The following is a 13,331-nucleotide window of genomic DNA, read 5'->3' on the forward strand; positions in this document are numbered from 1 at the left end:
GTATTAAGGGGACCATTACAATAGGCCTGTAAACTATGATCCATTCATGTACAGAGCTTATGCGCCTCAATTGATGCCTAACCTAAAGACTACGCCCCCATCCAACCCAGCCCATGTACACAATACTGTCAAGTGAAGAAATAACACCCACCAAAAAAAGGAATGACCAGCAACGCTCTGCAAATGCCACACGTTGCCTGATTTTCGCCTGATTTTCGCCGTTGCCGCCAACCTGATAACGCCGCGCAAGAGTCGAATGGAGATAGTGCGTATAGTCGAAAAATTACAGAGTTGATCAGTCCCAGAGTGAGGTAAACAGCGTCAGATCAGAGAGAAATGGATCTGTCTCGCATGCGTCGGACTCAGGAGCCGCGGGCGGATTGGAGATGGGCGACAGAGGTTCCATGAGTGAGTCTCGGCGAGCTGGATTTATGATGATTCCAGCATCGTGTTCTTCCGTGTCCACGGTCACAGGGTCGTATTTTTCCTTGTCCGCAATCACAGGGTCGTCCAAAGGTGAATATGGAAGCACATATCTGACGATAGCTTCTTCAGTTTGGGTCGATTTGGATGATAGTTTATTGTTGACTGCTCATCAAGTTAGCACATCTCACTTGTGTTATCGGGATGGGGCTAGGCAGCACGTTAATGCCTACCATACTCATCTGCATCGAATTCGTCCTGGTTCGCGACCTTGGGACCATCTTTGCGGATAGGGATCTTGATACCCTGTCCTGCAAAGCACTTGCTGAGCGGCGTAGACTCTATCACACCCGGAAACTTCTTGGCCGAGTAGACAGTGAAGGGCTCAGAAAAGCTGGTTGCAAGTACGGGACATTTGCCATTCGAAACAACGGCATTGGCGCCTTGCCCGCTGCCCACGTCGCACATGCTTAGTTTGAGTCTTGGGACGTTAGCACATGTCTGATAGATATGCAAAGCGTGATTGACATACCTGAAGTTGCCTTCGGTTCGCACTGATAGATCTTGAAGAACAAACCAGAACCCAAGCTTGCCTTCTGGGTCGTTGAGTCGGCATGCGTTGACAGCATTCATTCCAATGAGATTCCGCGTGTGGTTCTGGTTGAGAGTCGGAGCTGGGATGGACAAGGGGATTGGCTGCTGATTTGGAGCATACCCGTTCTGCGACCCATACGAAGAATAAGCTGGGTTGTTAGGATTGGCTTGATAGTTATACTGTTGGGGCATCCCTTGCTGTGGGTAGTGAGCAGGGGGCGCTACTTGTCGACCGGTCGCTGGATCCCATTGAGGCGGCATCATAGCAGTAGCCAGGTACATAGTACGCTCTGGCGGTGGAGGATAACTTGCGACTGTGCTGCTAGAGATCGAAACCGTGGGCGCTGCGCTGCTGTGCCTCACTAGATTTACAGCACGACTACTGTCTTCGTGCCACAGGTCGACCATGAGAACGAAGAAAGTACTGTCGACATCATTTGGGTCAATCTCCTCGCCCGTCTTGTTGTCCAAGACAATCAAGCGGATGCAAGGTGGAGGAGTAATAGGTCGTCGATCCTGTAAGTGGTCACATGTCTCAGTGCTGTACCGGAGAGATGGGCAGCGGGCTGTCTTACCTTGTCGCCAAAACCGCACATTCGGGCTCTGATGGGCTGTTGCTCGACTACCAACCTGCGGTGTGTTAGCTATCTGAAGCCAACAGGGCACGTGAGTCTTACCTGTAGGTCCGATCATGTCTAATACCTACAAAGTCACCACGGTTTTCACCGTGCTCATAGGATAGCTGGGGTTGTTGTTGTTGTTGCACAGGGGCGTGTTGGTGTTGTTGATGTTGCTGTAATTGCTGACGCTGTTGCATGTGTTGCGGCGGCAGCTGGTGGTGTGGCGGCAGCGCATGCTGCTGTTGGTGTGGTATTTGATGCTGCATCATGACTACTTTGGTCAAAGCTTGGAGGTGCGATGGTGGATCTTCAAGTGAGGGCTGAAGACGATTAAGATAAAGAGATTTTGGACTTTCCTGCTTTAGGCAGCAACCTAGGCCTATCGCAGTAGCCATGGTTCAATGAGGGGTAACGGCTGCTAGGCGAATCAAGACGCAGAAGGAACATAAGAGGACCCAACAGGAGCTCTTCGTCCAATAATTCCACGGAATGCACAGCATTGCGCTCGGGAACTAACGCGCAATAACGCGGGTAATCCGACGGAACGGGCGTTGGCGCCAACGAGGCTACCGTGCGCTGCAGCAATCCGGCGTCAACAGCCACCGTCTTCGTCGTGTACCAAGGTACTTCGATATTTGTGCCTGCTTAGCGCACTACTGTACGTAAAATTCTACGTGAACCGCCTGGTCATCTGGCATGCGGATCCCCAAACGGCCGGCATCACCACCTTGAACGCTTCGCTGATGCTTTCTAGGGACAATTTGCCTGAATACCATGGTTCTTATCGCGAGTCCATACCCCTGCCCATGATGTGACCGCTTACATAGCACATTCACTGGTTCTCACTAGAATTTGACTACGTAGAATTCCATCTCAGCCCCACTGGAACAGCGTCTGTTTTTTGCCCTTGTTACCCTTCTTTTTGCCCACTCCATCGTCCTCCACGGCAGGCGTCGTCGCACCGCTAGCACCCCCCGAAGGGCCAGCCCATGGATTGCTAACAGGAGTGTTCCGCCCACTGTTATCTCGCCGTAGTCCATGTCCAGTATAGCCCGGGCTAAAGATCGTGCTAGTAGGCTTCGCGGCTGCTGGCAGCGCAGGGAATGCATCCGCTGCAACATTCGGCTTCTTGTTCAAGGCTGCTGAAGAAGTGTTGCGAGACGGGAGTGGTGATGTACGTGCACTTGCTGCAGCAGAGGATGAGGAAGCCCAGGGCGTCTGCCCAGGCTTCGCCCCAATACGGTTCGCGGAGGCAGCTGGCAGAGCAGGAAAAGGATTGCTCGACGATGGGGAGGACCAGCTTGCCTTCTGATTGGCTGTCGATCGTGATGACTGTGCTGTTGAGCTCTTAAGCTTTAGTACTCGTGAGCCGCCATGCGCAGGACCACTGCCATTTAGTGCGGAAGATCCTGGTAGAGACGGATAGTCTTCGTTGATCGCCTTCCAGTCATTCCAGGCCTTCAGCAGGCCTTCACGCTTCGCGGGAATCTCAAAAATGTCAGCGAGTTCCTTGATGAGTTTGCCAATCTCTTTTGAGTTGGTATCGAACAGCGCAAAGAAGCCCTCGATCAGCTGCGTTGCCGACGTCTTCGAGTTTCGATACGCCGAGATTGATGATCGGAATTCCTGAAGCTTTGGTGCATCGTTGCGTAGCAGACCAGTCGCTCGTTCTATGACTGCGTTGTGACGAAGTAAACGTGCTTGCTCCTGGGGTGTCTGTGGCGCGGAAGCTGTTGACTGAGCGTTGAGACTGAGCTGACCGACGCCATTCGCAAGATCACTGCCAACAGGGGGACGCGATGCTGTGACTGTAGGCGGCTCAGATGCATTAGGTGGTGGTCTGGCTGCGAATGCCTCGCCTGGCGTAGGCGCTGTGAGCTGGCCACCAAAAGCTCTTGTTGTTCCAGTTGTAGAGTTCTGAGCTTCCATTTGCCGCTGGTAAGCAAGTTCGGCTCGGCTCAAAGTTTGAGCTGAAGATGCAGGGAGAGGCTCCGCGTTTGGGTCTCGGCCTCGTCCACGACCCCTTCCACCTTCACGTCTGCGGTCATCTCGTCTACCACCATTATCCTGCTCGTGTGGCGCACGGAACTGGAAGCCGGACATGTCGACCCGTCTGGCATCCCGCAGAGCATCCTTCGTAAGACCGTTAGGATGAGATTCGATCTGGTGTGCCTTCAGATCCATTTCTGAATCGAAAACGACAAACTTCTTGTCCAAGCACTCGCGGTCGGGGCAGAGGAAGTGGTCTTTCTTGAAGTGCACTTCCAGCGAATCATAGTTGACGTAGTACTGTTGTTTCCTGCTACCATCACGTCGATCGCAAATGTGACAGCGTTCGTGCTTGTCTCGGCAATGAGTGTAAAGCTCGTCGTCTCCATAAAAGCGCTCGCGGCAAAAGCCACATTCAGGATGTCCCCTGAACCCGCTCTGATCCACGGAACCGGGGTTGTCATCGCCGAACTTTTGATGTTTTCGTAACTCCGGATGTGTAAAAAGCTCGTGTTCGTGTGTGAAGACTTTCTTATTTCGTGTACACAAATCGCTATGGGAGATTAGCCGTCATGCTTCAGGGGTGTGTGCGAGGGGGAGACTTACCACATGACCTTGCTATGCGCCGTCTTGACATGACGATGCAGGTCTGGCCAGCCAAGGCACGCAACATCACAGTCGCCCTCGGGGCAGTTGTATTGCAACAACAACCGTGTATCATCAAAGGCCTGTGGGTTCTCGAAATGTATGCCTAGGCTGTCGTTTGATTGGAAGAAGTCGGCCGCGTCGAAGCTCTCGTAGTTCTTTTCGGTGTCGTCTGTGAGGATAACGTGGTCGGACTCAGTCCTACAGTGGGCGCAAGCCTTGGTCTTGTACAACGCTCGCATTCGAATGGAGCAAATGTGGCATGTTCGGTGGTTGCAAGGAGCGACGGCGGTGTGCTGAACGGGCGAGGCGCAAATGAAGCAAACTTCAGCATCGTCGTCGTCGTCCTGCGGGAGGACGACCTTGGGCACTGTGGCAAGTATCTGGCCTTGCTGCTCTGTCTCTGCTACCGGCGCCTTGCCTTTGTCTGTGGTATGTCCCCCTCGGTTGTTTGCGCCGTCTCGCTGGCCTCGTCCGCGCCCACGCCCATTGTGAGAGTCGCCCCTGCCTCTGCCTCGGCCACCAGCATGCTCAGGTCGGTCTTCTGATCCAGCAGGACCTCCTCTTCCACGTCCTCGGCCACCTCTACCGCGCCGTTGTGGACTCGCAGGGATACGCGGTTGTTCCTGCGCTCCAGTTGCAGTGCCAGTTTCTCCAGCAGCAGCCATCGCGGGGTATTGAATTTTGATTTGAGGCGGTTTTTGTACAGCAAATCGCTACAGAGTTGGTTGGTGGGGGAGCGTACAATAAGTACAATTGAATAGAAAGGGAAGGAAACAAGCGTGAGGCGGCGAGGCCTATTATATTCGAGCCAGCGTTGGGTGGTTGTTTGTCAAAGTTACTATGACGATGTGCTGGAAGCAATTGAGCGCTACTGGAACGCGTGCGCGGGTCTAAGCTCCAGCCGCATTGCCGCATTGAGTAGCGTCCGAGCCACAGTCATACAATGACTCTGTCTCTTTGGTCATTAGCGGTGAAGACTGGGTGATTCGAAATGGCTCATAAAAGCACCGCCACACAACCTCCTTAATTGCTACAGGGTACACGTTCACTCATGGGCCTGCAAACGAGTTGCAACCTACGTGCATTTGACGTCTAGGTCTAAAACAACATGCGACGACATGCTACACCGACGTTGCATGTGGTTTTGGTGTACGAAGCAGCCCCCTGCACTCCCTGTTCGGACCGTACAGATGTGACTCTGCTCCATCCCTATAACTCACGTAATCCACCTTCCTCCTCGTCATATTCGTCTCCATAGAGCATCTTGAGGACAACCTCCAAATCCGCGGGGGCCATGATGCCCTGCTTCTTGATCCAGCTCTCCATGCTGTAAATCTGATCCGTGAAATTGTATGCGCTTCATCGCGTGCTTTCTGAGTCTCTGCTGCCTTCTTCTCGACTTCTACCGGATCTTGCTCGCTGTATGCAGCCAGTTCAGTCCGCAGCTTGTCCAACTCCTTGGTCAAGTCACCATGTTTGGTGATGAGTGTCTTGCGGTCACCCCCTAGATACGTCAGTCGATGCCATATGGGCAGAAGCTGAGACACTCACCGGTCTCCGTAAGGACGTCTTCGTCTTCAGCGCGTGCAGCACCTGCCTCATCAACCTTGGCTTGGAGCTCGGCAACCGTCACGTTGATCTTGTTGTACTCTTCCTGGGCCTTACTGAGCATGGCATCCTTGGCCTTCTTCTCGTCGCTGATGAAGCTCCAGTACCAGTTGCCGCTGCCAATCTTCTCCACACGGATCTTGTTGTCGTCTGAGAGCGCTTGCAAGTAGTCCTTGACATGCATGCCGCTGATAGCTCCGACCTGAGGCAGCGTCTTCTCCAGGTCCTTGATGCTATGAGCTTGCGCTGTCTTGTGGAACCATGCGAGAATGGTGGCCGCCTTCTGCGGATTGGCTTGAATTTTGGGCTAGGTGAGGTCAGCAGGGTTGCAGCCAAGATTGAGGCAGGACATTACCATGATGTGTAAAGATGCAGCTGTCAGTGAGAGTTGACCGGCAATGCAGAGAAAGAGGAATTAGGTGATGAGGAAGAAAATAAATCTTCAGAGTGTTGAGGTGACGCGGTACGTGTGCCTTCCTCCTTTGAAGTGGACGGCTCTCAAAGGGGAAGGCACCACCCACCACGACCATGGATTGTGCCCTACCCACACCGAACAATGTTCTCTTTTCAAAGACTCTGAGCCCTAAAGTATGTGCCCCGGAGTATACTTCGCTCGATTCATTCGGAGGCCTCTGTAGAGTACTCTGATGCATCGTCTTCTGATGACAACAAACCAGGCCGTTGCTCTTCCTCTTTTTCTGGGGCTGCTGTTGCAGATCGCTGCGCACTCTTCCCCTGTCCGTCGGCTTGATCCTCGTGGCCCATTTCTTGCTCCTCTACTTCAACAGCTGCCTCCGTGAAGGCCAGATCACCTGTCTCGCCAAGCATCTCATTCCCCATCTCTTCCATCAAGATACCAAAAGCGATCAGTGCTGTCTCGTCCATGCATCTCCAGGCTTTCTCCATCTCAGGACATTCATTTCTTGAATACAGCTTCGACACATAGGCGTGCAAAGCACTTAACATATCACCAGAAGGCAGTTTCTGCCCTCCGGGTAGTCGCTCATGGGCGAAGTAGTAGTCCGTCTCCTCGTAGCGAATCGGCGCATTGCTTTGTTTAAAGAGTACTTCATCCGGGCGTAGCGGCTGTCGAGATGCTTTGGCGTCTGTAATATTGCCAATGATACCCGCCTGGGTTACCTTGCCTTCACAGAAATCAGTCAGAGGTTATGGCAGGGCTTTGCAAATGTTGTTTACCCGCTACAGCATCGTAAAGGTTTGCTTTTCGAGCCTTGCGTGGCCTTTTTAGGTTGACAGCCTCTTCGTCGCCACTAGATGGCTCCGAGGGCGGGCGCTCAGTAAAAGTCCCGTAGAACTTTCGTCGCCGAATCATGCTGCGTGTTGAAGATTGTTGCACGTGAGTGGGGAATGAACGTGTTGCGCCTACCATAAACAATGGTCATAGCTTTCAGGTGAGCGTACGTCATATCCTCGCCTACCATGGGCGCCTTGCTTTCGAGTCCTCTTACAAGTCACACCAAAGCATGTAGCTGCATATGAACCACCAACATTTGATCGACCGCGCGTACGGTACCATCTCCAAAGATGCTCTTAGACGTGCGACCGCGTCGAGCCTCATCCACGCGATTCAGCCTTCCACCCTGAACTTCAGTCAACGCCTGCCTGGTAAGGACGATCCGCACGAGCGCGTACCGGCGCACATATCAGGCGTCAATGCCATCACAATCGACAAGTTCGAAGGCAGATACTTGCTCTCTGGAGGCGCCGATTCATCGGTTGCAATATGGGACCTAGAGGCGCAAGCCGCCGCGACTGAAGCCGGTGATACGCACTTGCCTCTCTCTGCCGTGAAGAAAACCACAGAGGAGCACAAACTAGGAATCACGCAATTGTGCTTCTATCCTTTCGACTCCCTCGCCTTCCTCACATCTTCGTATGATCATACAGTCAAGCTCTACTCCAGCGAGACGCTCGCTCCGTCAGCAGTGTTCGACCTCGATGCTGTTGTTTATAATATTGCACTATCGCCCATTGCCGACCATTTGCTCGTCGCATGCGCCACGCAGGCACCCAACGTACGCCTCGTAGACCTCAGGTCTGGCGCAAATACCCACAGCTTAGCGGGCCACACAGGCGCGGTCCTGTCAACAGCATGGAGCCCAGTTCGCGAACACATCCTTGCCAGCGGTGCTACAGACGGCAGTGTACGGTTTTGGGACATTCGGCGGAGCGTAGGCGAGTTAGGTGTTCTCGATCTCGAAGACTCGATTGGCACACAAGGCAAGACAACGTCTTCATTCTCGCGCAACTCGTCGCGAGGACAGGCACACAGGGGACCTGTCAACGGCATCGTGTGGACCGGAGATGGCCACCATCTGGTAACGTGTGGCCACGACCAACGCATCCGAGTATGGGACACAGATACAGCCGCCAACACGCTCGCGAACTTTGGCCCAATGGTCAAGAACAACGGCCTCGCCCCCTGCATTCCTGTCTTGCCGCCTGCGCACAATTTCCAGCCAGGCGCAGATCTTATGTTCTACCCCAACGGCCACGAAGTTCTTGCTTATGAGCTCTTCGATGGGAAGCTGTTGCGCCGTCTTCGCCGCCAGGAGCAGCAAAAGCGCCTGCCAGATGTGCCTGCAGCTGGAAAAGGAGATCGGAACGCGAAAGACAGGATCACGGCACTGGCGTGGCGGGCGCATGACGTCGAAATGTACTCAGCGCATGCAGATGGGAGCATAGTGGCGTGGAAACCACGGACCGAGGAAGACGCGGAACTGGACGAAGAAGAGGAGGAAGAGAGGCGTGGGAAGGAGGAGGGAAAGAAGAGGAAGAGAGGCGTGCTGGATGAGATATATGGGAGCTTGATGAAGAAGCCCATCACTTTTGGGAGCATGGGATTTTGATTATACATCCTGAATTGATATCATTATAACCGTAAGCAAAGGCGACTTCGCCGAATGCTAGATACGCGCAACATTCATCTATATGCGCGCTCTCATTACACGTGTCTACCACCACATACATTTTACTTCTCTCACTTAAAGTTGGGCAATCGTGCCGGCACAAACTCCTCATCCTCCTGCCCCTCCCTCGTCTCATCCCTGATTGATAAAGGCCTCTGGGGCGTAGGCGCCATGCTACTATAATCGCTCTCATCGACATAGAAATTGCTGCTCTCCGGCATACTCTGCACATCCACGAAGCTCGGAAACGGCACCAGCTCCGAGTGCTGTGGTGGATACTCACTCGCAGGAGACCTGACCAGCGGCGAGGCAGTCGATTGTACGGTAGCCATAGGCTGCGGCGACGGCGAGCGGGTGCGCGAGACTGGCGGAGTCTTGAGCTGGCGCTCCTGATCGGCGACGAGGCCGCGCTGCACAGCGAGATGCTGAGCTTCCTGGCGCTTTCTGTAGACTTCTTGCTCCTCCTCGATGCGCAGGCGCTCTTCTTCTTTTTGCAGCTCGTCCATGGTGGGCATGTCGAGTTCCTCGATCGTTTCGGATGTGGAGTGTAGTGCGGCTTCCTCTGACTTTCGCGTACTGCGGGACGAAGCAGAGCGCGTGGATACGCGGGTGCCGGACGGGCGCTTGCTCTTTTTCTTGTTGCTGTTGGTGTTGCTGCTTGCGTCGTTCCATTGGCTGGTGGTTCTGCGCTCAAGGACGAGGGTGAATTCGTCGTCGAGGGGGACTGCGTCGTCGAGCTCGTCTTCGCTGGGGAAGATATCGCCGCGTGAGCTTAGGGAATCGGTTGTGTGGCCTGAGGTGTGTGTGTCGCTTCGCTGTCTGCGGTGAGTTTTCTGCTCGCTGCGATCGAAGGCGTCTTCCTCGCTGTCTTCAATCAAGGGCTGTTCCTCTTCCATGCTTCGTCGCGATGTGCCGGGGTGGTCTATGAGATCTGCTGCGCTCGGCTTGTAGCGCAGGCCCTTGCCGCCAATCTTGAAAGGCAGCCGTCCTAGAAAGCCAAAGTAGGAGGAACTTGGGATAATGGTCGGATCTTGGCCTGCTACATCTCTGGCCTGCTGCGCGTTGCTCTTTCTCCGTGCCGTGTTGAATCTCGGGTCTCGGTTCCGCTGTCCATAGCTCATTGCGCGCTGGCGACCAGGCTGACTCGTTGTCCCATATGTGCTTGCGCTGCCCAAGAATCTATCCAGATTCTCAGAACCCCAGCCCAGCAGCCCGTCGCTCTCGTCTTCTTCCCAATCATCGTAGAAATCGAAACTCGACTCGGCGCGGCCGCGTGCTGAACGATGACGCCGGCGGTCGTTTTGCGCTGGAAAACATGGCGCGGTGCAAACGTTGACGCATTGGGTGATAGATGATAGACATGGGTTCACATAGCGCTGTGTGAAGCCATAGATGTTCTCTTGCGCAGATTCGTTCGCATGTTCTATGTTCGAGGTCAGGTGCTGCAGCGTGCGATTCCATCGAGGATCACTGCGCCGGTACATGTCGAGGTTGCCTTTGGGCTTTGGGCTTTGGGCGATGACGATGAGGCTGGGATAGGTGGCTATGGATCGCTGCTCTCGCGCGCTTCTTCGCGACGGCGCATTGAGCTCAGAAGGGGTGAGTGCGCATGTGCTATGCAGCCGCGGAATGCGTCGGGTCGATGTTGTGCGATGATGTGTTGAATGAGGGCATGCAGCTAAGAGATTGTGTTCAAAGGGTCCCAAGGTTCCCGTGGTTCCCCAGCCGCCGCCGCCCCCACATTCACCATCCTAGTCGGGTACCGAGAGCGGCGCCTTCCTTCTTCGCGCCCCCACTCAAACTCTCATTTTCGCCAACTCAACTCCAAATGCACCCATGCGATATATTCGGTTTCTCAAGCCGCCTCGCGTTGTCACGGTGAAAGGCACATCGAAGCAAGAGATATCATGTCTGGTTACCATCACGTCTGACTTGGGCGATACATTTCTACCACATGACATACAGTTGTCGGCAGAGCTTCTTTCTGATCCCTCAGAAAAGATAGTGGTATGGAGAATAGTACAATGGAGTGCTGGTATGCGAACTCTGCCTGTCACATTCCCACTGGTCAAAACGCGAACATCATCAAAACTTCGCGTGCGAGTGGGATTCGGGTCGAAGCTAGGACGTGACGAATACAACTTGCTATCTGAGGATGGAGCATGTGGAGTAGTATCTGCCTGGAGCTCAATCTTTGAAGTTTCTGTGCCAACAAGCGAAGCTGAGAAGCTCGTCCAGAGACGTTTCCGGCTCCCAGATGGATCCATTGTGGTCATATACGAGGAAACGGGGGAGAGCATTGCTCGACATCTTTGGTAGCACAACAACACAAATTGCCATCACATAGATGCTGAACGATTCCAGGGATGCAGGCATTACTTTATCTTGTCACCTCAGCGACCTCTGCAATAGCGAAAGCCCGCTTACGAAAGCATTACTGCCCTCTGGACGACCTGCCCAATGCCAGATCTTAGAACTCGGAACCGGTTGTGGAATGGTTGGTATCACTATCGCCCAACTCCTCCCGGGAGCAGAGGTCCGCCTCACTGATCTTCCCGAAGCCCAAGAAATTGTAAAGCGCAATATCCATCAGGCCCGGCCCGCTGAAGGCTCTTCACTCGAGTTCCAAACCTTGGATTGGGATGCCGAGCTGCCGCTAGACCTACAGCGTCCAACTTCGCCTATGGACTTGGTCATTGCTGCAGATTGCACATACAACTCAGACAGCAGGTACGACATGTGTAAATACTCTTGGCATTGGCCAACACTAACGTGAATACGCCAGCCCAGCACTGGTCGAGACACTGAGTCGACTGGCCAAAGTCTCACCGAAGGTCCTTGTAGCCATAGCAATGAAAATGCGACATCCAAGCGAGGAGATCTTCTTCGACCTCATGGCTGCAGCGGGATTTCAACCGACCGCGAGGCTTGACTACCCATTGCCGGGCGACCTTGGAATTGGAGAAGAGATGGTATACCTACACGTCTACCAACACAAGCCCAGGCTGTAAGATGCAAAAGTTACAATTCTTTGCATCCAACTCATCAAAACTTAATTTCATGACTGGGTTGATCTCTGCAAAATTGTCGTGATAAGGCCGTTGCGGACCGATTGGTGGATTGGCATTCGTTTCAGTGTTGATGTCAATGGTCAGCAATTGCACTTTCCAACGCGTGGCGTAAATTCATGCTCACGGATCGGCCGGATCGATGTATGATGAGACGGATAGTACCGCGCTGATGTTCTTAAATGGGGCTCCTCGCGCCCGGCGTCGCGTGCTTACTCTTGATCCTTTTCTACGTGACTGCGGTGGTACACCGCTTCGTCTACCTTGAATGAACCATAGAACTTGTCACCATGATACACGTATGGTAGTCTAGCAATATCGAGGCTTCTGTAATCATGGCTTACATTACTCGAAAGTATCTTGAGGGTGCAAGGCCAGTCCGAGACCGATAACGAATTATTGCTGGACATGGCAGGATACTCTACTCACTTCACTTAAACTTTCAATATTTCCTTTAAAGTCATGGATTGCAGGTGGTCTAGCATTTCCTGTTCTTCATCTCTCAGTCATCCCCCGACAAAAGAAACATCCAATTGCTAACCATCTTTCGGATATGTTGCGCAGACCCATGTTCAACCACTGACGAGATTCCTTCTTCCAGCCCACGTCATCCAGGAAGAGTCATGATGGTGTATGACTCTCAGAAGGATTCCATGGCCACAATCAATCAGCGCTACTTGATGCACGGAGCTAGAGACGGTCAGCGGCCAACTTCAGGTTTCGCGTTCTACAAGGCGTGGCAGATGAGCTGTGGACCGAGCGAAATCCTACTCCCCTGGTATGAAGGTATGCAAACACATCAAGGGCTCATGACGGACTGTAGTTGCGCCACGACATGTGCGCAACGATCCTGGAAGAACAAAGCAGAAAGAGCAAGGACTGTCTGACTAGACATAAGATGGAACCAAAGACGACTTATCGGTGTGTTATGTATGACTCCACCGTGAGGTATCTACATGCACGACGCTGCACAATGTCCGGTCAACATATGCGAGCCGGAAATATCGGGCCAACTTCAAGCTTTGCGCCCGCTTCCAGCCAAGCGATGCGCCCCACACATCCCGATCCGAGGCACGTTTGGTCTGCGTGGTTGATTGTTTTCAGCTTGACGCGCAACATGGAAACCGAGGACCATGGCTCTTCTTAGCAGCTGTCAAGTAATCATGGTGTTTGCGAGATGGTTTTCGCACTTCGCGGTTGCTGCCAGATTAGTAATTGTTGACCGTTTGGTGTCAAAGTTGCCTGCGGCGTGACCAAACTGGAGGATCGGCTCGTCGGAGCGGATTAGACACCGAAGGCGAAAAACCGCCCTTTGATGCTCAGCAACCCCAGGTTATGCACCACTCTCGCGTCATCAATGATTGGCGAAACTTATGTCCGTTTCGCCCGGATGCCACTAGTGGCTGCGGCTTGCAGTGAAATCACCATTCAGTATTTGATGTCCTCGGGCG

At 53.3% G+C, this 13,331-nt stretch overlaps 7 protein-coding genes across 7 annotated transcripts; 3 read left to right on the forward strand and 4 right to left on the reverse strand.

Annotated features, from left to right (window-relative positions):
- Nucleotides 1-45: 45 nt before the first annotated feature.
- Nucleotides 46-1,872, reverse strand: SNOG_03679 (hypothetical protein; the record flags this gene model as incomplete). The annotated part of the gene is made up of 6 exons (XM_001794181.1): nucleotides 46-588; nucleotides 662-904; nucleotides 956-1,143; nucleotides 1,390-1,533; nucleotides 1,593-1,647; nucleotides 1,724-1,872. 6 exons carry the CDS (start codon nucleotides 1,870-1,872, stop codon nucleotides 579-581), a joined length of 789 nt encoding a protein of 262 aa, XP_001794233.1. The 3' UTR covers nucleotides 46-578.
- Nucleotides 1,873-2,706: 834 nt separating this feature from the next.
- Nucleotides 2,707-6,788, reverse strand: SNOG_03682 (hypothetical protein; the record flags this gene model as incomplete). The annotated part of the gene is made up of 10 exons (XM_001794182.1): nucleotides 2,707-2,969; nucleotides 3,023-3,926; nucleotides 3,950-4,053; nucleotides 4,246-4,698; nucleotides 4,737-4,987; nucleotides 5,491-5,601; nucleotides 5,631-5,778; nucleotides 5,826-6,189; nucleotides 6,350-6,458; nucleotides 6,526-6,788. The coding sequence occupies 10 exons, from the start codon at nucleotides 6,786-6,788 to the stop codon at nucleotides 2,707-2,709; spliced, it is 2,970 nt and encodes a 989-aa protein (XP_001794234.1).
- Nucleotides 6,789-7,378: 590 nt separating this feature from the next.
- On the forward strand, nucleotides 7,379-8,752 carry SNOG_03683 (hypothetical protein; the record flags this gene model as incomplete). The annotated part of the gene is made up of 1 exon (XM_001794183.1): nucleotides 7,379-8,752. The coding sequence occupies one exon, from the start codon at nucleotides 7,379-7,381 to the stop codon at nucleotides 8,750-8,752; it is 1,374 nt and encodes a 457-aa protein (XP_001794235.1).
- Nucleotides 8,753-8,883: 131 nt separating this feature from the next.
- Nucleotides 8,884-10,296, reverse strand: SNOG_03684 (hypothetical protein; the record flags this gene model as incomplete). Its single annotated transcript, XM_001794184.1, has 1 exon — nucleotides 8,884-10,296. The coding sequence occupies one exon, from the start codon at nucleotides 10,294-10,296 to the stop codon at nucleotides 8,884-8,886; it is 1,413 nt and encodes a 470-aa protein (XP_001794236.1).
- A 352-nt stretch (nucleotides 10,297-10,648) lies between these two features.
- On the forward strand, nucleotides 10,649-12,093 carry SNOG_03685 (hypothetical protein; the record flags this gene model as incomplete). The annotated part of the gene is made up of 3 exons (XM_001794185.1): nucleotides 10,649-11,127; nucleotides 11,177-11,542; nucleotides 11,598-12,093. 3 exons carry the CDS (start codon nucleotides 10,649-10,651, stop codon nucleotides 11,821-11,823), a joined length of 1,071 nt encoding a protein of 356 aa, XP_001794237.1. The 3' UTR covers nucleotides 11,824-12,093.
- Nucleotides 12,093-12,290, reverse strand: SNOG_03686 (hypothetical protein; the record flags this gene model as incomplete). Its single annotated transcript, XM_001794186.1, has 2 exons — nucleotides 12,093-12,143; nucleotides 12,225-12,290. The coding sequence occupies 2 exons, from the start codon at nucleotides 12,288-12,290 to the stop codon at nucleotides 12,093-12,095; spliced, it is 117 nt and encodes a 38-aa protein (XP_001794238.1).
- A 216-nt stretch (nucleotides 12,291-12,506) lies between these two features.
- SNOG_03687 (hypothetical protein) lies at nucleotides 12,507-12,771 on the forward strand (the record flags this gene model as incomplete). Its single annotated transcript, XM_001794187.1, has 2 exons — nucleotides 12,507-12,666; nucleotides 12,704-12,771. The coding sequence occupies 2 exons, from the start codon at nucleotides 12,507-12,509 to the stop codon at nucleotides 12,769-12,771; spliced, it is 228 nt and encodes a 75-aa protein (XP_001794239.1).
- Nucleotides 12,772-13,331: the final 560 nt, after the last annotated feature.

This window comes from Parastagonospora nodorum (genome assembly GCF_000146915.1).
Source record: "Parastagonospora nodorum SN15 chromosome Unknown scaffold_5, whole genome shotgun sequence".
Taxonomy (NCBI): Eukaryota; Fungi; Ascomycota; class Dothideomycetes; order Pleosporales; family Phaeosphaeriaceae; genus Parastagonospora; species Parastagonospora nodorum.